Genomic DNA, 25,266 nt, shown 5'->3' on the forward strand with positions numbered 1-25,266 from the left:
GGAAAGCACCAATGAAAAAAAAGTAGCGGGAGAGGATCCAGATAAACATGAAGAAATACAACCCCACACATATTCCAGCACAGCTTGTGCCAAGGTGTAAAGATGGAGTTTTTTGGTTAGTTCCCATTTTTTTAACCGTATTGGGAAAGGCATTAAGAAAATGTGCCGAGAGGAGCTGGTTACGTTGATAGTGCTATTTTGGTAACTGCAATTTTTTTTTTTATTACTTGCATGTCAAAATGTTTGGAGTTTTGGACTAGCAAAAAAGTGAGGCAGCCCTACATGTCGTCGGCTGTGTAATTCGGGTGACAGTTGCTACCGGTTTAGATTTTACGGCTTTGGGTTTGAGGGTAAATCAGCCCATTAAAAGCTGCTGCTGTGGAATTTGGAGGGGAGAGGCTTTGCTGAAAACCCTGACGGTTTTTGACAGCCGGGTGTTTACTTCTGGGTCCGCATTTGGGCGAGCCGACTGCTTTTTGGCATTGCCCACGTTTGCCAGAGTATTAAGGAAAGATTCCCCTGAAGGTGGTTGGGTTTTGCTTTTTTTTGAAGCAAAACGTGTGAGCGGTGGAGGCAGCCAGCGGCAGGACGGCGTCCCTCGCCCGGAGCCCGAGTGTGGCGGGAGGATGTCTTTGTTGCCCTGCTGAGACTGACACTGGAAACTTTATTTTGGGCACTTTCAGAGATAGCATCTTCGTGTTTCCTCTTCAACTGTCTCTTCTCTGCTTTGCGGAGTTTTTTGTTTTTTTTTTTTTTTTTTTCCTCTCTTCTCTTTATTTGCCTGCATCTCACCTTCTCTCTTCCTTGCCCTTCCCACCTCTCTCCCGGTTTGGGCTGCTCGGAGCCTGCACCCACTGGAGGGCGACAGACACCTTTCCCTCCCGGTGGGGTCCCGGCGCTGCCCCGCGGAGGCGGCGGAGGGCGGGGGGGGGGGGGGCGGGCCGCAGACCCCCAGCCTGCGGGCGGGCCGAGGGAGGACAGCCCGCTTCTGGCTGTCATTTATTAACCCGCAGCTTTTACTGTGCGGCGGGAGGGTTGTTTTCTGTCATACTTGGTCAAAAGCAGGAGGTTGCAGATGGCACTGTGATACTTGGAGGTACCGAGAAGGTGGTTGCGTGCTTGGGGGTGCTAGATCAAAATCCTGGGGGGTTTTGTTTGTTTAAGGGTATTGGTCTAGAATCCAGTAGGCATTTGGAATCCTTCAAATGCTACCAGTTTTTATTTTATTTTGCTTTGCTGTAACCAGGAGCAAAATTTGGCATACTGCTCTTTGTTGGTAGTCCCCAGTCTGTAGCTTTTGGGTGGGTTGCCTGGAGGTTTCTTAAATGTCAGAGGTGACATGTGGGGGCTGTGGTAGGAGGCTTCTGTCTGTGTGCAATGCCGTATGAAAAGAGGTGTGACGTTGTCATGGAAAAACAGGGAGACAGTTCAGATTGGCTTACACTTGCTGCACAGTCCTTGGGAAACCCCCCGTGCCTGGGTGCAGCTCTGTAAAGCCTCGGGGAGGATCTTGTCTTGCAGCGAATCACTGCAAATATTTCAGTGAGTTTTCCTTAAAATCGGTACTCTGCCTAACCAAGACTGAGCTACATCTTAGTGGCTTCTAGGTGAGTCCTGTGGGCTGGGTGTTTCCAAAGAGACTCCTGGGCTGCCATGTTTCCTGGGCAGTGATGCTCCCAGGATTTTCATCGATGCGCCTCAAGATTCTGCGGCAAATCCCAATTATTTTAATTTTGCCCCATCTAGGTTTTCAAATGCCCCATAGTTTTGCCCCGACAGGCAATGGGGCAACGTTGCCCCAGTGCCCCGATGGCAGTGTTGCCAGTTCTACCAGTAAGGGCAGTCTCTACAGTGGTGCCTTACCCAGGCTTTTAATCATGCTGGCAAATGGCTCTGAAAAGATTATGCTGATTTGTTTCTTTTAAACTTAACCATATTACAACACATAAAAATGGATGGGAAAGCCATGGTAGTTAAAGCCTTTTTTCAAGTAATGCGCATTTGATTGGTCATACTAATAAATTGTAGATCATTTAAGAAGCGCAGCTTTGAATAGATTACCCAGTAGGATTAGTGCCTTCGACTGCTTCTCATCACTAACTTAATTTACGTGACCAGCATGGATCAGGGTTATGTTTTTTAAAGTAATCCTGAGTCCAGTCCTCTAAGTGCTCCGTGCACAGAACTCAAGTTTATTCGAATGCCATTCTGGGGGGGCTGCTTGCAGGACTGGGTCCTTGGCATTTGGAAGGAAAACGTGAGGAGGAAAATGCAGTCACTTAATATTTGTTGAATTTCTTCCATACATGTGTATTTACTTGAATCCTCAGCTGTTGTAGTGCCATGGATTTAATTGATTTGTGCTAGCTGAGTATCATCTCAAGGCATGTAGATCTAGGCAGTACTCTAAATTGCTTACAGGGTAGCTAATATTGATCTAAGATAATGTGGTAGAAATTGAGAGAAACTGCCACTCTTCATTGTCCTTTTTTCTCCCCAAAACTGCCATTGGAAGGGCTACCGTGCAACCAGTCTCTGACTGAAACTGTGACTGTTGTCCTGCAGCATCTTCTGGATTTATATCACTCTCTCTCTCCTTTTTTCCCCATGCGTCCAGATTTACACCAGCGCGTAGCGCTGACCCTAAACCCTGCTCCAAGAGCATCCACCGAACCCACCAGCTGGGTTGGTGGAAGGGGAGCGTGAATCAAATCCAGGTCCTGCCAGCGAGCTTTAGGCGGGAGGCAGCAGGGTGGGTGGCAGGGGGGCCACAGGAGGGTGGCTGTTAAGACCCCGTGGGCTGTCGGGAAGGTTCGTGCATTTTAGCAGTTGCTGGGTTTCCTGTTGTGGTTCTCTGTCGCCCAGAATGGTCACAGCCTCGAAGAACGCCTTCGCTGCCGTGGCTGCCCAAACTGGGTTTGAATGCAGTCGGTGCTTGAGCGCTGGCGTGGAAAAATGATTACACTGTGCCAAAACGCAGCAGGAGTGCCCTGCCGTGGGGTGTTGGTGGAGGCAGGCTGTCCCTAGGTAGGAGAGCAACCCATACGTCAAGGCATGGGGTTATCAGTGAGCTGGAATGTAGTTAAAAGTTCTTCCTTTTTTGCTTCCGATCACAAGGCATTTGCATTTTATTTCACTGCTGGAGTGCAACTTCCTTGCTCTGGAGACAGATACAGTCAAATTTTCTGCCGTGTTTTACGTAGGATAAAACAAGTGAGAAATGATCTCCAGTTTTGGCGTTGGTACTACATGCAGTGTCGTGACGTTCTTCAAATATAAGTTCATACTGATGAAATGCAGAAAACACTATGCATGATAACATTGAAACATGTTTGACTTATCTTGCGAGACCCATTTTTTTTCTTTTAAAATATTTTTTTTTGCCTTTTCTTTTTCTCTCTTCTTTTCCAAACAGGAAGCGAAAATCCATTCAAGAGAGACTCTTCTTCATGTAAGTGTTATTTATGCTTGTTTATGAAATTACAAAAGGGTTATAAATCCCATTAAAACATTCAAATACTGAACATTTACCATCTGTTTCTAGAAACTAAGTATAGAGCATGTAAAAATAGGCTGCAGTTATACAGTAATAATGCTCAGCAACTGTTACCTTAAATCTATCTGTGCAGTTCTTCTGTGCATATCACTGCAGAACTTAGAAACCATTGCAAAGCACTTTGCAGACGTTTAAGCAGCATGCCCATAAAGTCGGTGTGTAAATCCCAGAGGCATAGCGTTAAAAAGTCGTTTGCCCGAAGCGGAGGAGAGCCGTAAGCGAGAGCTCATTTTAGCACCCCAGAGTCCCCGATTCCCAAGCCCTGTGGCAAGAGTCAGCTTCTCTGCCTTGGATCCTACAAAATCCAAGTTCTGCCTATAGAGCCATTCGTTTGCGTGCATGTGTACTAGTGTGTGTGCATACATGTGGGTAAGAGAGCGTGTGTGCGCGTATTTGGCCTCAAATAGTCTATAGGTATTTCAGGCCTTTTCTACAACCTATGGTGATACCCATTAAAATAAGAGTAAATGCCACCAGCCATTGGTGAATACTCTTGCAAATGTTTTTGTGAAAGCATTTGGCTCCGGACCGACTGCTCGGTCTGGGTGAGCCCGGTACAGTATTCTTCATGGGATAAGGAAAGCAGCATGTCAGAAAAATATAAGGTTTTTTTCCACACCAGCTAGTGACCTGGTTTGCTTGCAGATCTCAGGTTTGAAAATTCTTGAGTAACATAGGAAGCTCTGCTCCGGTATTTCTTCCTAGTATATAAACCTGATTAAACGTTTTAAGTGGCTGCATAGATGAAGGCTCTCATTGCCTTAATGCAAAATTAGCTTAGCGAGGAAAACAACTGCATTGTTCCCAATGCAGGGCCCGCTTTGCATAACTTCCGAGCATGTACTGCGTCCAGTGGCATGGCAAGCCCAGGAGCGCTCACCTCAGGCTGATTTCCCATAAGTCAACGTTTATTTTTTATTTGGGTTTTTGGGGTTTTTTTTGTTTGTTTGTTTTTTTGTTTGTTTTTTTAAAATAACATATATCTCAGAATTGCAGCACTCCATTATGCTTGCGTAGCAACTGCTGGTTAATATGTAGCAAAACGCGGTGTGGTAACAAATGTGGGGGTTTTTTTTTTGTTTTTTTTTTTTTGTTTTGTTTTGTTTTTTTTTTGTTTTTTTTTTTAATTGCTATTGTTGAGCTGGAATGTTAGTTCAGCTTCTAGATAAAAGTGGCTTGCGCAAGGCGCCCCGGTAGACCATGATTTCTGTGGCTTGTTCGGTAGTTCTGTAGGCAACCGTGATCTGCTCTTCCTCGCCCCTGTGCTTCCCTTCATCTCCCACCTGAGCGAGGGGGGGCTTAGGTAAGGGCAGGGGACGGGCCGCCCTTCGCACCCCGCAAAGCGCCGGCGTGGGGTTGGCACAAAGCCCGTTGCTAGTCGAGCATCCGTTGAAAACGCTCTTTATGCCGGTTGTGTTGCTAGCAGAAACGTCGTAAGGCGCTTTATTTAATAGCTTTAAACCATGAGTGTTCTTTGGCTGGTTTTATGGATATCGTAAGACAATCTTTAAAAAAAAAAAAAAAAAAGGAAAAGAAAAAGCCAAGTAAGTGAAGGATACCCCACAAAGGATTAAAGAATCCTCCTTCGCTGCAGCTGGAATCCTATCTGAGACTAACTAGGATTAAGACTAGTTTAAGAGTTTGTATCTTTGAGAAGGTACATCATCATTTTTAAAACGTAATGGAGAAGGAAAAAATCCAGAAGGCTTTTGGTTATGGCCATTTGCAACATCTGTAGCTCATAATTATTTCATTCTAGTGTAGGGAATTCAAACCTCTTGGAAAGCCTGCAAAGCACATGCTTCCCAGAGATTTTAAATGGGAAATAGTGCAACAAAGCCACCTTTAAGGGCGGAAGCTCCCAAATAGAGAAGAACCCAAACAGACGAACCCTACAGCAGTGACTGTATGGGGTCTGGAAACTGCAGAATAATTGTGCAGCGCAGATCTGAAGAGTTTTGTCTGGAGATTTCAGTGTCACAAACAAGTAGTTGGGAGCTTCTGAAGTCAAATACGTATACTCCAAAATGAATGAGTAATGAGAAGTTTGTGGTCCAGAGGCCATTTGCGGTGCAGCCTTCCATCACCTGCTGTGGCTTTTCAACAGCTAATGGCAAGCTTTGAGCATCAGAGCCTCTCTCTGCTGGTTCTGTGCATGAAATATTATGACTTTGACTCTATAACTCTATTTGTGCCTGTCTGTGCGTTGGCTCCCCTTGGCTTCTTCAACCGTGTGAGTTTCCAAAGTTAAACTCCAGGGACAGGAATAGTGAGGCTATAGCGAAATGGCAGGGTGGTGGTGCATCCAGGACAGGGACCTCTCCCAGGCCCCCCGTCAGAGGGGGTTGTCTCCTGTGGCGGTGAACGATCGGTGGGGATTAACCCCTCAGGACTGTGACTTGGACCGGTCACCGTGACAGGAGGTGACCACTTTGAGTAAGGTCTCTTTGTGACAATAACCAGCCATATGTAGTTGTAATGATAAGAAAGGGACCGTCTTATTGTAGTCACTTTGCGACAAATACTACCACAATTCATTACTTTCCATCAGTGCCTCATCCTATGGAGGAATCACCACTGCCCATCTACATTGAGGAGGGGACAGAAGTCCCGATTGGTGAGTGCAGTTGGGATGGGATATGTTTAAGGGGGGGAATAACGTTACTTGGGTTTTATATTCCTCACGTTTGTGTATACCCATTTGTCATGGAAAATTGTAAGGCCTATTGCAAATGTTTTGGGATTTTTATTTTATTTTCTTAATGCAAGTGTATTTTAGAGCTCCTGAGGATTTTTAAATACTGGTAGTGTTGATTTTTCAGCTAATTATAAATCAAAGTACATAATTTATGCAGTGACATTGAAAGCTTCCATGCAGGATCTCTTAACACAAGGCTGGGGAAGACCTCAAGTATCACAAGAGGTAGTTCCCACTTCAGCCTTTGACCTTGGTGTTGAGATGCTCAGAATAATCTGCCAGCTGGGCCAGCAGTTTTTGTCTAGCTGACGCTGTCCTGCCCGGCACTCACATCACACACACCACTGAGTAGCCAGAAGAGTTAGAGAGGATTGCCGTTACCTGCGGCGCACATCGGGGTGCTGCACACCCCATTTCTGAGCTCTGGTGTGGATGCATTGTCACCACATGTATATATAGGTTTGGGTGGGTTTGGGTTGTTTGGTTTTTATTTTTTAAATAGAGGACCAGTCTTTCAGATCAACCATAAAGAAAGAGACCAAAAGATCAATAAGTTGGACTGTGGTGATCTCTTTAGACTGTAGAAAGCTGTGGCTGCAGCGTTCCCCAGAGCCCCTTCCTTATTCAGTGTGTCCTCGGTTGCATGCAGTTCAGTGTGCCTTGGCTACCACCTTGGGACTCTGCCCTGTTGAGCTGATGTGTCTCTTCCAATAACTTTTTCTTTTTGTATATCCTGAATTTTTCCATTCCTAAATTCAAGCAATTGCTTCTTGTCCTGCTCTCTTTTGAGCTAGATTAATTACCTTCCTCTACACACAGTACCTTGAAGGTATTTATAGCTGGATCTCAGCCCAGGAGTCTTCTCATTTATAGACTGTATTAATTTAGCTCTCTTACGCTCTCCTTAGATCATTTTTATTGTACTTATTTGTATTTCCTTTAATTTTTCTATCTGCTTTCTAATCTGTGGAGACTTGAACACCTTGTGCTATGTCTGCTGTGGTTGTTTTGACATAGCATTATGCTTTAGATTTCCATATCATCCCTTCATATGTACACATCCAGAAATAGCTTAGCCTTTGACCCTTCTCCTGCATCGCTCAGTAGCATCACACAGAGAAACTCTATTGCTTGATTGATCTTGCCTGTAATCACCTTTAGGACTTTCTTGGATTTGCGGCTAGCTGCTCCTCAGGCAACGTCACTGCTCTCCTGAGATGTGGGGCTTTATACTTCCTAGCACTAAATCCCCATCCCATTGCATGCCACTTACTTTTACCCAGGAATGATTTAAGACACTATGCCTATATATTTATTTTAATCCCCTGGGATTTTATCGTGTACGTAGAAGTTGTTACTGTTTTATCGTATATAGAGCAAAGAAGTACTTACAGTTCTATGTTACGATACCTATTACAACTGTCTTCTACATGTTATTCCAGACTCCTTTCCGAGCTCCATCATTCTTGTTTGCATACCTTCCCTAACTTTTCCTTCCTCTAGTTACAAGAGTTCATAATGTAAAAACTCTCAGGTTCATCCTTCTCCTTGTCTTCATTTTGTACCTCTTCTCGTTGTACAATTAGTGTATTGTTGCTATGTCTCTTCTATGCATGGCACGGTGTGGTCTTTCCCACAGCAGATCATCTTGTCCTCACCTCTTCTGGGGTCGTAGTCGGCTGAACATCTGCTCGACATCAGTCCCCTCTTGTAGAGCCGTTAAGGCTGAGTTCTGTCCTGGCCCCTGCTATTTCGTCTTGTCTTTCCCATTGCACTGAGGAAACCTGGACTGCTGGGATGGTGGCATCTGCAACAAGAAGAATACTGTAAGGCTGATGAATCACAAAACTGACCAAAAAAACCCCAAGAACAACTCTGAGTGAAAAGCTTTTTAGAGGATGTTTGTTTGGGTGCTGCCATGAATCAGGTTTGTTGGATCAGGCTCTGAAATCCAGCAGCAGTAGATGTGAAATGGCCAAACTGGCTTGGGGAGGGCATTGTGTTTACTTATTTTAAATAAGTATCTGGACTGTCAATACAGCAGGCAGTGATTGAGGGAAAATGAGTGGATAAAGTAAATGATGCAGAGATGAGAGCAAACCACAAGCTTCGAGTTTGGTATCTGAATGCCTGACATGGGTCAGCGCTTTTATAATAGTTGGATGTGGTATAAATCGTCAAGCTAAGAAGTCAGCAGCAAAATTCTGATCTGGGTCTCAGCTTTGGTCCTACTTTCCATTGAGCTTACCAGCATGGTCCAGATCCGGGGTGCCCAGTTGCACCTGTGTAGAACAGAATAGGAATAAAAAGAAGTCCTCTTTGAGTTTAGGCTGGAGGCGAACAACACACAGTGCAGTTGTTAAAACAATTCAGCACAACCATCATTTACTTTTAAAAGGTTGTTTGGAGAACTTAGATTATTTCCTCACATTTTGGATAGCATACGGAGCGCATACTGTTCTGGCCCAAGCCTGACTGGTGCTAGCAGGTCACTTTGTAGCTTCTGTATTTATTTAAAAAAATAGAGAAATCAGTTCTTTCGGAGTCTAAATTTAACAGCACTAATTATTTCAAGCAATTTAAAAAGGACGATAAATCTCGTGTGTTTATTACAGCTGATTCATGAAAACAGCAGCTACAAATAATACCCTATAATGAAAATCTAGCTAACACTGTCATGATCTAAGCAACAAGAGAACGAGCGTATGGGATCTGGATAAAGCAGCGTTTCCTTCTCTGGAGGGAGAGTCTTTGTGTTGAGGAGAAGGGGGTCATTACCTAAATGCTGGTTTTATCTCCTTGGGTGAAATGAAGACTTTGACATTTCTGCATAGAGGGATATGACTTTTGATTGGAAAAAGGTCTGAGCTCAACTTAATTTTTATGTATTTTTGCACTTTCTCGAGTACATTCCTGGAAGAAGGTAGGTAAGTGAGATACAACAAACCTGTTACTAAATCAGAGATACTTCTGAGGAGATGGAGAACATTTTGTGAACACTAGCAAAGAATCTACAGAATAACAATAAAAGACTGCAGGTCAGACCCTGGCAGTCTTGGTTCAGGCATAATTTCAGCCGTCTTCCACACAATTAAACAGTTCAGGAGATTGAAGTTGAGGAAGGAGGCAGAGCAGGTCATTATTTACCGTTGCCGTTCATGCTAAGGTCATGGCCATGTTCCCCGATCACCATTTGGAACCTGTTGTGTTAAGCACTGAAGAAAACATCTGAGGACACACAGTCCAAATTGACATTTTATAAAGCAAAAACCCAGGAGCGAAATATTTGTATTGGCAATCATTGTATTTGGCCCATACAGAACACCACCAAGGGAATAATTGCCTCATTGGGGATCAGGGAGCCATAGAGCTGTAGGCTGAGATGTTTGTTTATGTTTTTCCTTCCAAGTCACATTTTGAGATGTTAGTGTCGTTTAATACCTGTGAAATTAGCTGCAAAGACATACAAATTCAGGATCTAATTCTCAACTGATTTGTTCCAGCATAGCTTTGTTGATTCCAGTAGCATTGCTATTGCTTTATTGTTGTATAAACGGCATCAAACTCAGACCCCCTTTTTCAGGAGTGAGTCCTGCTGACCTTGAAACCCGGGGTGCTTCTGCTGTAGCTGTGAGTCCCTGCATGGGCAAAATCCCAGTGGTCCGCTTCTATCTTACTGATCCACTTGTGCTAATGAACAGCACTGGCTTCGGTGGACTCGTGTCAAATGTATACAAGTGTTAGGTAGACTTTGCCTACGTAGGACTTTTTCCCCCATTAAGTCATCTTGGTATGATGGAAGGCTCCATTCGCACTCTGAAGCCACACTGTCTTGGTGGTACTCACAAGTCATGGCGTAGGCAGGGTCATTTGAGTAATCTTGATTACGGGAGAAGTATTTTCTTGTAGTCGCACACAGTTTCTTCTGCCACTGCTTGATCCCTGTTTTTAAGCATCTCTGATGTCTTATTAATGATAACAACTGGATTTCCAGTCTAGTCTTGCTCTTGGGCAGACTCACTGAAAGACAGATGCTTTGTTAGTTTTTTGGTCTCCTTTGGTAAGAGAGTTAGAGCTGGTTTTTAAGCAGGGTAACCGTAGGAGGGGCGCCTTTCCCAGGCAGGGAGGGTATTCAGCACCTTATGGAGGGCTGGCTCTGTGTCTCTCTAGGAGGTTGCCTTCCCTCGCAAGACAAGGGAACCATTTCTGTCATACTCGCTTCAGGGTTTGCTCTTTCATGGGGTGCTGGCACACAGAAAGCTTGATTTTTGCCAGCTACTGAGTGCCTTCTGCAAGGTATTGAGTGCCCTCCTATCCTTCGCAGCCAAAAAGGAGTTGATTGCTCTTGGCATCGGGCAAATCTGGACCCAGAAGACCACAGGTAGTATTTACCAATTATTTATGTGCTTTCGCATGCCAGAGGTTGTCTGAATTGATTTCCCTAGCATGCAAGAGACTTCAGGCGTTAATGACACTTGCCTGCCACTAAAAACATTATTTTATTTTTTTTAAAATAATAATAATACAATAATAAGCATGACATTTATTGCATTGCCATGGGGAAATTAAAACCCCCCAAAATTAACTACAGTCCAAATAACTATTAGCTCTTCAGAGCTATTGCAAGTGTGTGAGTTATATACCCTGAATGAGCACCATATGCCAATTTATTGTGGCACAGTGAGTCACAGGACGCATTGTGGAGAGCAATAATTGCTTGGCATGCGTTGTAACATTCAATAGGGGGTTTTGTTTGGTTTTCTTAAAGGAATATGTTTTTAGCCTGACAGTAAAATGAGTATCATCTGATATGCTGCCACCAGGGACTGTTGCTTACTTTGTACTTAACCTGGAGTTTACCCATTTGTCACTCACCGCACGTACCCTCTGTACCTTTTTCTTTCCAACCGCTTGTATTGTGTGCGTGCAGAATATGAAGATCGAGCCTTCCATTTGGTACTGTCTTGTCATTTTGTGCTAATCGTCCTCTCCCTTTTCCTCCTCATCTTCATTCTTTGTCCGATAGGGAAATTCAGATTGGTTATAAGGCAAAAATGTTCACCCTGAGAGGAGCGAAGCAGTGGGACGGGTGGCACAGAGACGGTACGGTCACCACTGTTGGAGGCTTTCAGAGATTGACCAGATAAGACCATCAGCAACCCAGTCTGATTTTGATGGTGGCCCTTCTTTGAGCAAGAGGCTGGCCTACGTGACCTACGGAAGTCCCTTCTAAACTAAATTATTTTATGATTCGGTTTAATAGCCAGTTTCCATTCTGATTCAGCCGTGGTGCTGTGAGTGTCGTTAACTCCTCACTCCCCGTTGGAGTCACTCATTCACACCAGCATAGAACAGGAGCGACCTCCTGAAGGGCAATGAAGTTACAGTGGTTTGACTCACATGGGCTCAAAATCAAGATGTAAATGGTAACCTCAGATGGGATAGGAGGTGAAATCTGGGTACCACTGAAATTAGTTAGAATTTTTACCAGGATTTCACTTGATCTCTTCAAATCTTCATTAAGTGCCAACTGAAGTTATCAGTTGAAGAGTTCGATGCATAATTGTATCAGGACGATAAGTATTTAAAAAGTAAAGATCACCATTTTTCCCTTTTCAGTGACAAATCCCATTCTCTAGCAGCTGTGAAGAGGGCTTTGGCGTATTTAGGATTTAGCCAGTCACCAACTGCCCTCGCTCTGCCGTTACGTGCTGGTTTCCTCATGCGGCTGTAACCACGTGAGGGAGTTAACGCTGCCCAGAGCATCTGCTCCTCAGCTAAACATCTTCCCAGCCCTGCAGCTGTCTGCCAAAAAGCTTCTGACGTGCAGAAGGGCGTCTGCAAGCTCTACAGGGTAGCGAATTTTCATGGGTTGGCCCATATGCTAGCCAAAAACCGCCCTTTGTCCAAATTATTTTAATTGCGCCGAAAGAAAGCAAAACCACGCTCAGATTCACCATATGAGTCTAGGGAATTTCCAACGATGATCTAGCTATTATAGAGAAGGAAAAAAAAAAAAAAAGAAACTCCCAATTAGTAGGAAGAAGAAATACGGGAATAGTTTTATAGGGTTGCTCTTTCAAGTCTGCCAAGATAAGGTGATGTTTCTCCATATCTCTCCATTGTCAGCAAGGAGTATACTGCTTATGCAAACACCTTATTTCCCAGCAGCGTGTGTCAAAAATAAAAGTTTACAAATGGGGCTACCATACTGGATGGAGGAAAAACTAAAAATGAGCAGCCAAAAGCCAGTTTTGTCCCATCTTACGCAAGGCATGATTCTAAAAATCCAGATTTAACGGGACAGACTTGCTTTCATGTACTTTTTCTAGCGACTGCTGCCCTCCCTCTTCTGTAACCATATCAGTTCTCTCTCCTCACACAAATCCTCCTGAAATGATGCAGAGGGTTGCTCTTTCAAGGCAATATAGTAGCCGAAGATACTCTTGCTTAGTAGGGTTGAAGGTCCTTTCTCCACCACTCTTCCTGTGGTACACAAACTATAGATTACAAGTCAAATTTAATAGACAGGATAATAGTCACATGACGAATTTAAAGCGATATATCCAACTTTGAATCCTCTGGGTTTCTGCTTCTGCAAAAGTACCAGAAGTTCACGTAGCTCTTGTATGTGTGTCACCTCCTTACAAAAATCCAGACAAGTAAACCAAAGGAAGTTCTCTCGCTTTCTACCATTAGTTTACATATGGAGTGTTTTTATGGCTGTCTCAGCTCTTTGTCACGTACCCATCATTTATGGTGGAACTGCAAACAGTTTCCCACCTGTCTGTAATTAACTTTTGCACATGAAAAAAAAAAATCATGAAAAACAATCGCAGTCATGATGAAAACAGCTTTGGATATTAAAGGTTAATGTGCCACGTCTGTATCTAGTGTAAGCATGTTCGCTTAGATGGAATGGCACTAAGAAAGAATTTGTCCTCAAGTGTTCGGCTTTATGAACGATGTCTCTGAACTGGTCAACAGGAGTAGGTTAAGTTTACAGTAGTCAAGCTAGGACTATAAAAGCAACCTGCAATGAAAACCATCAGCTGGTGTTTGTTTGAAAAGATAAGAGATGGAGGAAAAATACTTAGGCTGTTCATACATTGTCATGCTGGATTTGGGGACGCTTACCTGCAAAAGCCAACAGAAAAGCAAGTACCTGTAGCCTGTGGGATTGACACTGGGGTAAAGGTAGGGCTGCAGATACTTCTTTCTTGTATTGCTCTTGGGAAATTCCCTTCGGAGGCAGCAATTCCAGGGTGAATTCGGTGGGGCTTTTGTCCAAGTAGTGTGTGGGATCAGGCTTTTGTTTGTGCTTGGTGTGTGCTCTGCACTTTGCAGGCCATGGTATGCAGAAGTGGTTTAGACGTTAGTTTCCTTGGAGAAGTGAAGTATTTGCTCTGGTGCTATTTGGTTTTCATATCTCTTGACATAGAAACGAGCGTAGCTCTCTGTATAGGAAAGCTGATGTCAGAGATCCGTGGCAAAAGTGAACTGAAAACACACCTCTGGTCGGGAATCTGCCTGAATCGTGGGACGTTTAAAAGCCTGTAGATTTAGTGGTCAATACCAAAGGTTTTACTTCCAACTCAGACCTTCAAAACGGATAGGCAGTGATCAAAAATTTGTGATTTTTGATCAAATAATGCCCACTGAGAGGCCTGTAGGGACATAGCAGGATTCCTTCTGAAATGCCCTCCGGGAGCAGGGTGAGTGGCTCCGGCGGGCCATGGAAGCTCAGAGGACAGAGCTGCAGCAGGAGACCGAGCCAAGGCTGTTCTGGGTTTGAACAAAACATGTCAGCGTCCAGCCGTGCAAGCCAGCACCTGGCACCAGCTGCATGAAAGCAAATAAATACCATAGTGTCTACACAGCTTCGCTTTTTGGTGTGTGTATGTGTGAAAGTCTCCATCCAGTTCACCGACCTGTTTTGCAAAGTTGCGCTCTCTGTGAGCTTGTTCGTCAACTTCACCACTTCTTCTTTTGGCGTCTCTTCTGCAGAACCCCCCGTGCTCTGTTTTGCTCTGCCGTATCAGTAGTTTCGATTTCATTTCCTGTGTGAAACTTCATATGCTTAAAGTTTCTGTTCCTTTTTTTTTTTTTTTTTTTTTGAAGGAAAGAAAACAAAAACAGTAAATTGAACCTCAGGGTGCTTAGGAAACCTCTGATGGCCGAAGGCCTGTGAGCAGCAGTGCCCGGCCGAGCACCGCAGGGCAGCGGTGAGGGTCGTTGCTCCACCGGAGCTCCACATCTTAAAAGCGTACAACTCATTTCCATCACCGCTTCGTATTTTCACTGATGATTGCTGTCAGCACGAAGGAGAAGTCGGGACTGAAATCAAAAGTAGCTCGCTCTTACCATTAAGTTTTAGAGCTCACGGCTCTGGCCTCGGGGCTTTGTAACCTTCTCGGACTTTATAGCCCTGTAATGAGGCTAACCCTGCTGATCGCGTGCGTGTAATAGCCGTGTTCCTGGTACAAGCTGGCTGGCCGTTTTCCACCCACAGTGCCGTGTTGCACAACTCTTCCTTCCGCTAATGCATTCTAGAAAAAAAATAATCAGGTGTTGTGCAGATGGGGCACGGGAACAAAGAAGAAGAAAGAGGATTGTTCTCCTCCACCAATGGTGTTGGGATCTAGATTTGTGGGAATAAGGTACTGTACGACATGTTTAAACAGCTGCCACAGGTGGGATAGAAATCTGCCCTCGGTTATTGTTTAAATTAAGATGAAGGGATAGAAGCAATAAAAACACAACTCCAGCTTTGTGTGGAGGTGGCCTAGGCAGGTATGGCAACAGCCTGGCTACAAAGCTGATCAAAGTCATTAGTGGGTATGGAAAACTCCGCTTGTTTTTCCAAAAACACGTAATCTTACACATATGTCTGGTTTTTACCTAGTTGGAAAACATGGTGAAAAAGTACAGTAATCTTCAATTAAGAGAAAGCCCTGAACACCAGCATTGCTAAACTCAGTAAATTTAAGGCTAAATTTAGAATTAGTTGGAAAAACAGGTGAGGAGGGAATGATTTATCCCCAAGAAAAAAATTACTTTGAAATAATGAATTCATACATTTTATTGCACGTTTGCTTCACTAAATGGCTGCTTTATTGTTTCTCTTCCCTGCAATGGGGCGCTGCTCGGTTATGGTAGCACAGGGATTGCTGTCTGACATCAATGTGGATTGTAAGTGCCTTGCAGATGTGTCATGTAGAATCAATATGTTATTAATCACATGCAAAAAATTCGATAGGCACAGTGCACACCACTGACTATTCAAGTTCATAAGCTTTGTGGGCCTAAAGGTTTTTGCTTTTTTTATAGCAGGATGAGGGACATTCCTCATAGATTTTGGTGTGGTTTATTTGTGGCAGTAGCACTAGTTTAATTGACACCTAGACTTGCAAGAGAATTGCAATCCACTCAACAGCAGACCTTCAGAATCAAAAACAAAACACGAAAATGCTTGTTCCTTTAGTCAAAAGCGGTACAACTGCAGGATACGAGGTGGTTGAAGAGTCGAGGATGTGCCCATCTCGCTTGGAAAGCCATCACCTTGCCACACCACTTGGATATACTCCTGCATTTTGTTAAGGGCCCTCTCTTAAAGATGAGGGCCTCGAGAGGTGGTGTCACCCACTAAATTAATATTTTTTCCCTTTCACGGTAGGAGAGCTGGTAGAGCAGAGGGAGCGGGCAGGGGAGACAGCAGGCAGGGGAGGCAGCAGGAGCTGGTGCTTCTTTCCAGCCTATTGACGGTCAGGAGACTGTTGGCTGGCACAGCCGGAGGCATTAAATTAGGTCAGCAGTTGGCTTCACGTGAACAAAACCGTGTGTTAACTGGATGTTTTCCTGCACGTGATTACCAGTACGGTGTACTAGGGATCGAAGTTTCCCTTCGCTCTCCCTGCCTCTGCCGACCTTTGCTTTCACGCTCTCCTTCCCTGTGGTCTCCTCCTGTTGCCCTTGGGCTTTCTTCTTTGAGGAGGGGAAAGAGCAGGAGGACCACGCAGGACACGTGGCTTCTCACTGGCATACAGGAGACACTGTGCCCACAGAGGGTTTCAGCAGGATGGAGTCCTAACCAGTGTGATGCAGTGTGCCAGTTCTCTGCTTCGATGCTTCCCATGCTCTTCCTCTGAGGCTGGGAAGCATCATCTTCACTTCGGCCCCTGTGTTTAGGGTCAGGGTCATGTTCCCTCTGAATCCCACTGGGATTTGTGGATATTTGTTCTCCTCCTTTCCACCCCACACGACGGGAAGGGAGTTTTTAATTTCCTCCTGTTCTGGGTTTAGTTGTAACAGCTTTGTTCTTTCACATAAATAAGCAGAACAAAATGAGCATCTAGAGTATTATGTGACTGCAGATTTTCTGCCGCTGAAATGCGAGTGAAGATGCAGGATTTTATAACAGCTCTGCGCTGTGACACAGTACCTATTTGAAGCATTTGATGAGCATGAATGGAAACCAGCAAGAAAAAAAGTATGCAGGGGAAAAAAAGATACCTTTTGTCCAGACCACAACTGATGAAAAAGAAATTGCATTAAGCCCTGGGCTTTCCTTTCATAATAGACTTCAGCTTTATAAAGGAGTACGTTTTGCTCCTAGAAAATTTTTAGTAGCAGATTTTCCAGTCAATCTTAGAAGACTGAAAAAAGTATCATAGTGAAAGAAAAGGCACCAATGAAGAAGTAAGAAGAGAGATGGCGAAAGCTGGAGGGAAAACTGAGAAGAAAGAAAGGACAAATGGATAGATGTTTAAATAAATAGCCATACCCAGGGAAAAGTAATGGGAAAAAGAGGAGTGTATTAAAGACAAAAGAGAATAGTGAGATGTAGTTCAGGGAATTTTAGAGGTGTTTTTAAGAAGAGGGCAGGCAACGTGTGCAATAAAGGGAGCGGTTTTATTTTTCAGAAAATGTAGGTATCTTGTTCAATGAAGCAGAAAGAACTTGGATATGAGTTAAAGATGATAAATGAAGTCAGGTGCTCTTTGGATAGTGGTGTGGCCTTGAGGGCTGCCAAACATAAAGGCTTTTTCTTCTGCAGATCAGAAAGACTTGCAGTAAAGCCATAAGTTTGATCAAGGGGCTGTTTCTTTTAATCATGTATTGATTGGCTTAACCACACTGCTCCGGGAGGGAGGGAAAGCTGTCAACATCAAGAATTGCAGCTTTCAAAGTTCCAAGTAATCCTAGGAAATGAGCCAAACATAATAAATGCAGTTTTATTCGGGACCTGATCCTACTACTGTTGAAATCAATAGCAGCTTTTCCATTGCTCTCAACGAGAGTGGAAGCTGTTTATTTGAAGAGCAGCTCTGATCCAGCAATCAGGGCAGCTAATTTTGAAATATTCATGAGTATGAATATAAAATAATAATAATAATTAAAAAAAAAACAACAACCCACAAATAGTTTGACAGATATAGAAAAGCTATTTTTTAAGCAAGGCTGACATGGGTTTCCAAGATACAAAGGGAAATAAAAGGCAGAAGAATAAGAGAGATGGTAATATCTAAAGAGGCAGTGAGCTTAAGTAGAGTTAGAAAAATTAATTATAATGTGATAAACAGATGTCTTTCAAAAGCCATTGAGATAGAAGAGAAGGAGGGAGCACTGGGAAGCCCAAGACATACAGTCTGCACAGGCCGAACTTAGTAGAAAAGGATCCTTGAAAGCAAAAGTAGTGGTGGTACACATCACGCTGCAAAAATAGTCCAGAAAATCAGCAGTGCAGCCATACAGGCATTCCTCAGGCAGCATTCCCATCAAGGTCAGAGACAGTCCGACTATGTACTTTACTTTTAGTTTTCTAACGGAAGAAGGAGCTAGAAAACAAATGTTCATTTGCGATTCTAGTCACCAATTCAGTATGTTGAATCCCTATTCAAAGTTTACATGCGTTGACCAAAAAAGAAGTAGCTCCTTTTCTGTGGTTTCTGATCTTCAGACACAAGACAGGGCACGCATTTTGGCATGCGTAAATATTTACAAATACATGTCTGTGTGTACAGGCAGACCTTGATTTCCGTGTTTCCCTCAGCATTTGGAAAACTATTGTTTTGAAGACTTCATTTTTAAAGATTATTAAGTGAGGTAACGTCCACGATGAATTTGTCCTTAGGGCTCCTCCTGGAAGGTGTTACCCTGCGTTGGTCACCTGTCTCTGGCTATAAGAAGCTTGGAGCGGATCATTACTGTAATCCCAAAGCAGAAATTGAACAGTGTATTTTCAGATGTGTAATCCGTGGGTTGTCTGTCAAAAAAAGTCAGTGGTTCACCAGTAATGTGAGTTATGTCAGTTCTGACAACCAGCAGCTCCTGTCTGCCCTGGTGGCCTTCCCCCGTCTGCATCTCTCATCCGTCTGCCCAGTGCCTCCACCTTCCCCTGCTCCTCATGTTATGAAGGATAACATTTCAATGACAGTGTTTTTTAAAGGGTATGGGTTATTTGAGGTGCAGGCTGTACGTGCAAAGATATGATAGCCGTAGCACAGTAGATGGCCCAGGCCAGATGGGCTGCGAAAGCTCTCTGCTTCTGGCTAAGCTTTTGGTATTTTCAGCTGTGCACCAAAGACTAATCAGTCACGGGGGGACAGCAAGAGAGCCTGGGTTATCGCAGGGGTGTTCCGCATCGGGCAATCTGTGCACCAGGCGCGAGGGGCAGATTCTCCTGCGGGAGAGGAGCCCTTGAGGTGCTCCTGGCCCCACCAGGGAGCAGGTGCTTGCAAAGCGCCAAGCAGCCATGCTTGCTCCCTGGTTCTGTTTTTCCACATTTTACCAGCATCGGTTTGACAATTGATAACTTCATCTTCAGTTAACCAGGGTTTGTACCAGTGTACGTGAGACCAGATCCTGGGCCTGGCCCAGGCTGGATCCTTTCTCCCCTTGCTTTCGGATCAGGCTCTAGCTGTTTTGGCTGGACTCGGCCTAGTAGCACACTGTAAATGGCAGTCGTGCCTGCTGCTTTTTATTTATCCGTATTATGTTCATCAGATGAAGCCAGAGCTTCCTGGGGCCACCCGGAGCTTCCTGGTGGGGGTACTCTCACAGGCAGATGTGGCTCCTGGAAGGCAGACGTGTGGCTCTGGGAGGCAGACATATGCCTCAGACTTGGATCGCTCCTTTAGGACTCTGTGGTTCTAAGAGCGTTTTCGTACAGTATATTTCCTTGGGGGAATCAGATGGACTTAGATCTCGGATACCATCCCCACTAAATGATACAGTAAAAATAACCTATTATTCTCTGGTTCTGACCTGGGCGGTGACAACATATTGTTTCAGCATCTCTGTCAGACTATTTCCCTTAAGAGCCATTTTAACCTCACCCAGTGGGACATAACTAAAGGAAATGAAACTCCAACCCCATTAAGGAAAAAGACAATGCCTTTCACTAAACAAACTTGATTTTCTTGGCTTTTCTTCGCCAAGGAGAATCGCCCGTACCCCCCACCCTTGCAGCCTTTGTAGACAGTTCCTGTAATTGGGAATGGCTGGGTGGACACCAATGGTTGGCAGCAAAGGGGGATAAATCCGACATCCCTTGAACGTGACATGGGCTGGGACCGCAGTCCCAGGCGGCCACTTAGCGTCAATTCCTATGGTATTGGTCGACGGTACGTGCCTGCCAGCCACAGCTGCTGGCCCTCGAAACACAATCGGGATTTTCGCAAGACTAGATAAGAGATACACAGTAATACTGGGCTGTTACTAATTTTGTGGAAGCATTGGACAGGTACTGTACCGTGCCCCGCTAGCGAGAGCTGGTGACTTGCAAGAGAGTCCTGGTGGCCCACCTCCTGGCACCCGTACGGTGAAACGGCCACCCCAAAAGCAAGCGTGACCTTGAGGATTTGTCATTTGTGGGCTAAGGGAAAGATCACGATCCATCTTCACACGCCCGCTAAGGCTGAAACAAAATTTACACTCAGTAATTAGGTTTTCAAGTGCGGACATTAATTTGGGGTGTCTTAAGACAAATTAGAAATCCCTTTTGAAAATGCAGTCCCATGCAGTTACCAAGTAGGAGTCTGAAAAGGCACCGTTTCACACTTTGTGTGTGGGTTAATTAGGACAAACCACAGGGTGATCTCCTTGTCTGAGGGAGAATTAGGGTTTACAGAATGCAATCAATTGGTCAGGCGTGCAAATTCTGGGTAGAACTGAGTAACACCTGGGTCAACGTAAATCCGCAGGCAAGAAGATTAGAGCTGGCAGGAAAATAAAGAACTCTGTGTCGCAAGGTAAAAGTAGATTGCAAAAAATTGCAATCCTGGAAGAGTGTTTCATTTCAGAGGTGGCTGATGTCTGTACGACCCCTCTTTTTTTTTTTTCACGTAAATATTCCCCACATGCCCAGTGTTCTGTTTCGGAGTATTTCCAGTATCAGTCCCCATGGGGAGCAGTTAAGCTCCTATTTCAAACCTTAATCCTGCAAGGATCTATAAATGTATATATCTCTGTGCCCTGTTAAGCAGGTTTATGGCTGTCCCAGCAGTTCATTGAAAAATTGTTGGGAAAAAAGAGTGTACCCGAAACACTAGGTGTGAGTTGCTCTCTCTTTTGCACGCTTTCTTCCTCTGTTTATGAGTATTTCAGTAACCCCTGTGAAGAACAACTTCCATGAGGGACAGTCCGAATGCCCTCCATTCCTCAGCCCAGAATAGCCTGTTGCCTGATGGCTATGACATTCTCCCGCAAAATGAAAGACAGGGATTCAAGCAGCACAAATGGCAAAAAGAAAGTGAAATTGGGCTGTCTCCATGCTCAGTTGCTGTTGCAGTGAGAGCAGGACATCAGCCGCCTTGTAGGTACCTCTTTGAAGAAAAGCGATTACACCTACTTGTTTTTTTTCCTCCCCCAAGAGATGACTCCAGGGGATGATGCCGGGTGGTACCTGTTTGGGGCTTGGAGTGAGATGCTGATGTCCCGGGGAGGTTAAGGCTACTGTGAATCCCTCTTGGAGGCACCTCCATTCATCTCCATGCATGATACTAGGAACGCAACTACTGTGAATTAATTCCCTGAAGCAACTAAGTGCCTAAAGGCTGTTATAGAGCTGGCCCTACCATTTTTATTCAGTTACTATGCTACTTTATCTCATAATACCGTGTCTCTAACAGTAACCAATAGGAGATATTTTAGAGGAATACGTGCCCTGCCCTCATACCCCTGCAGTGGGTGGTGATGATGCATCACCCTGTGATTAGCTTTCTCCTTCTATGAGCTCTCTCTGCTGTTGGCAAGAAGGTATTGCAGTTGCTCATATCACCTCTGCAGTCAGCAGCGGCCTTTTTTAAAAAGCAGTAGAAAGTCATAATGATTAGCATTGTGAAGATTAAAGTCCTTTTTTAGATCGTGGCCTGATAGACAACTGCTGTCGCAATAACTGTATTGCAAAGGCCACCAATATGTCAATGGGGCGAATACGGAGCTGCTGTCGTTTGCAAAAATGTTAGCCTTCTAGACTTTCCGTAGTGGATGGAAAGATTTACGGGTACAGTGATGCATATCTATCTCAAAATCATGTTCGGATTAAAAACTTCCTGCAGAGCTAATGTCAACTCGGGTTTCAGGTCACTGCCACAAGCTAAATCAGGTTAGAGATCAAAACCAGTAAGCGGGTACAAGGGAGGCTTGCAGCTATCAAACGGGATAATCTGTAGCATGATTTTTTTATGAGTGTGCACCGATAATGACATGTACAGGCAGGGAATGGTTGTGGTCTGGAATAAACTTGCTCGTTTGCCCAGTTCTGGTGAAAATTTCACATGCTTTTCAGTATCAAAACACTATGCAAAAATAACTGGTCAGATCCAGCTAAAGTCACTTGAGTTGTGTGGGGAGCGAACTGGCCTCATATGCCTGAGATCTGAGTTAACATAAAAGCTACATGTTATGCCTAAATTGTTTTCATTAGAAAATCCTGGATAAAAAGGCATTCGTTAGAGTAATTCTTTCTGTTATTACTTTTACACAATCTATGATTTTTGAACATCATAAATTATGTCTATAAATTATAAAACCAGCTATGATTTAATATGCTTTGGGTTTTGCATCAGGTGACTCATGCCGCTGACTTTTTAATTAACTAAGGAGCCATCATTCTTGGCAAACTATTCAATTGCATAGGTGCGTATACGACAGTAATTGAATATAAAGGTTTATTTTTGTCCCTTTATTGATGTCAAGGGAAAAGAGTGCAGTTATGAAAATGGAATAAACTGAAAAGATTCCTTCAGTTCCTGCAGGTTGATTAGAACAAATGACTTTCCATTCCAGTTTTTATGAATGTATAGTTTTCTGAAAGCTTTATAATACTTCAGGGAAAGGAAATTGCAGGCAATAAATGGTACGGGATGGTTCAAGTTATTGGGAAACAGAGGAATGGGTTTTATCTGGAAAGGTGAGATTTACTGTTCTGCTGTATTTCACTTAAATGTTTGAGAAGGAATCAGATGCAGTGATTTGTACCTTTTTATGGGCATGAAAACAGCGTGAGACACTTGCTCGGTAACACCGTTTGCTGGTGCAGTGTGCAGTCGTTGCACACCCTTGGTCTGCAGCCAGCAGGGAGGCAGCAGTGTCAAACCTTTGCTGTCCCCTACACTGCATTGGCCGCGAAGAGGTGGCCCCAGAGTCCGCGGGTGGTTTGTCTCTCCTGGTCAGTGAAGGCAGCAGATATATTTTCAGATCTCAGCCTGATAAGCGGCACTGGTTTTTATGGAGCTGAGTTTGGCTAAACAGTTCTCGCAGTGTTAGAGAGCTCTACCAGTAAAGACTGTTTAATAAAGGCAGGGCATTTTTTTCTTTTTTTCTATGTAGAAAGCAAAAATATGGCAACAAAGGAAAAGCTTCAGTGCTTGAAAGATTTCCACAAGGACATCCTCAAACCTTCCCCCGGCAAGAGCCCGGGGACGCGGCCTGAGGATGAGGCGGAAGGAAAGCCGCCCCAGCGGGAGAAGTGGGCGAGCAAGATTGACTTTCTGCTGTCCGTGGCTGGTGGATTTATTGGTTTAGGCAATGTCTGGCGGTTTCCGTATCTCTGCTACAAAAATGGCGGAGGTGAGTATTTCTTTATTTCATTCTCAGGAGTCCATCTGTCTGCCTCATGCTTGCTATTTTTCAGCGCCTTCATCCTCTTTTTTAAAAAGAATAATGACACATCTGTTTTCTGCCTTCTTCACCAGTCTTTGGGAGAGATTGTTCTATTACTTAATAGTCTTTCTCAAAACTTAATTTTGAAAAAAACAACAGTAATTTAAAATTGTATGCAACTGAACCTTTTCTGTTCTTTTACTTCTGCTACAACTGAGTCTGAGTTTTAACCAAAAGATACTCCATGAATATAGACCAGTAGAATTTCAGACCTGTGGATTTCAGAATAAGAGCATTCTGAGACACATGAAACTGTTGTGTGCCTAACCCCATTGTTATTGCAGATTTTCACTTCAAAAAGGTAAGAAAATGCCCTTTCCAGCTTCATATACCCATTCCATTTGTGGAGTTTGAATATGAGCAAAAATACTCCAGAATAAGATTATTGTATACTGATATTAAAATATCAAATATGTTTCTTGGTTTATATATATCCGTTAACACTTTTTAGACTATCTTGTGTTAAAGTCACTCAACTAATCTCAATTTTGTACTCTTACATTTTCTCAACAGGTGCATTTCTTATACCTTATTTCATTTTCCTGTTTGGGGGAGGTCTTCCCGTGTTTTTCCTGGAGGTGGTGCTAGGACAGTATACCTCTGAAGGTGGAATTACATGCTGGGAGAAGATCTGCCCTATATTCACTGGTTAGTACATCTTGTTGTGCTTTACTGCTTCAAGACACCTGTGTAAACCATATGCAGCAACACTGCTCCCCCCACGTCCATTAATTCAGCTATTTACTGTAGTAATTGAGGGTACGATATTGGTTTCCTGGAAAGGTGAAGTCAAAGAGTCTGAAGGACAAAGTAAGGTATTGATTCTGATGCTATCATTTTGTTAACTGGCAGAACTGCCGATAAACAAGGAAGAAATTGCATATTATGCCTTTAAAAAGGCAGTTGCACATTTTATTCACAGGTATCAGAGAAAGTGTTGTTTTGGAAGGCCAGAGACTGTTACACGTCCTTAGCGAAAGCAACTTCAAAATATTATTCTGGTCTGGAAATCAAACTCCCTCTGCCACGTGGGCATCATTGGCGTCATCCCTCTGTTACTGATACAGCCAAAACCTGGGCAGCGTTTTGTGGTAGGATTCAGGAACGGGACTTGCATCTTAACTGAGGAGGTCCCGGCAGCCAGGCGTGTTGGTGTTCGAGGGCCTTTGCCAGCGCACGAAGAACCACTCACTGCTCACAGGAATTACATGAATGCTGCTATGGAAGTTAACTAGAATGAAAGATGAAAGACAGGTTAGAAAAATTGCTGAGGATGCCTGTCTTATGTATAGATTACACTTCACAGCTGGCCAGCACAGGCAGAATCATTTGGAACCACAACACTAAACGGAGGGGCACTCTTCAAATCCCGCTTGGAAGGAGTGGGCACTTCACTCTGATGTGTCCCTGGCTCTGCCACCGTCGCTGTTCCAGGCATCTCCCTCCCCTTATGTCACCCCAGGCAGAAGCGAGGGCTTTCTCCACGGTTCACACTCCCACCTAGTACTCAGAACGCTGCTGAATTTGATGTAATTGTGCTGCTTTAGCTCCATTTTCTTCCTCCTCCTCACGCTTTTATGAAGCCTTTTTTTTTTTTTTTTTTTGAGGAGGAGGAAGGAATGTTCCTTGTTTAAATAGCAATCTCCCAGGCATCCATAAAGAGAAACTGTAGCTCTAATAATGTGACTAGCTGTATATCCTGAATGAGATGCAGCTGTACAGAATAAAGAGCACTAGCTTTGGTTCTTTGTACCTGGCATAAAAATAGTCTCTGATGGTAAAGACTCCTGTTGCAATAAGGTTTGAAACTGTAAAATATGAGGCAGGTATCCCAGGTGCCGGGGTA

General features: G+C 44.0%; 1 protein-coding gene across 12 annotated transcripts in view; it reads left to right on the plus strand.

The window, feature by feature from the left end:
* The window catches only part of SLC6A6 (solute carrier family 6 member 6), a 96,069-nt gene that overhangs the window by 38,383 nt on the left and 32,420 nt on the right, over positions 1-25,266 (plus strand). For 3 of the 12 annotated variants that reach the window (XM_054216366.1, XM_054216371.1, XM_054216368.1), the window contains exons 2-6: positions 3,416-3,451; positions 6,108-6,173; positions 10,579-10,635; positions 23,088-23,327; positions 23,934-24,068. In XM_054216366.1, coding sequence (XP_054072341.1) covers positions 6,119-6,173; positions 10,579-10,635; positions 23,088-23,327; positions 23,934-24,068 — 487 coding nt within the window. In that variant the 5' untranslated portion in view covers positions 3,416-3,451; positions 6,108-6,118. Of the gene's footprint in view, positions 1-1,077; positions 1,097-3,415; positions 3,452-6,107; positions 6,174-10,578; positions 10,636-23,087; positions 23,328-23,933; positions 24,069-25,266 lie in introns of those variants that run through there. The other 9 variants (XM_054216367.1, XM_054216372.1, XM_054216370.1 and 6 more) reach the window with 5 other exon arrangements.

Source organism: Rissa tridactyla, chromosome 10 (genome assembly GCF_028500815.1).
Source record: "Rissa tridactyla isolate bRisTri1 chromosome 10, bRisTri1.patW.cur.20221130, whole genome shotgun sequence".
NCBI lineage: Eukaryota > Metazoa > Chordata > Aves > Charadriiformes > Laridae > Rissa > Rissa tridactyla.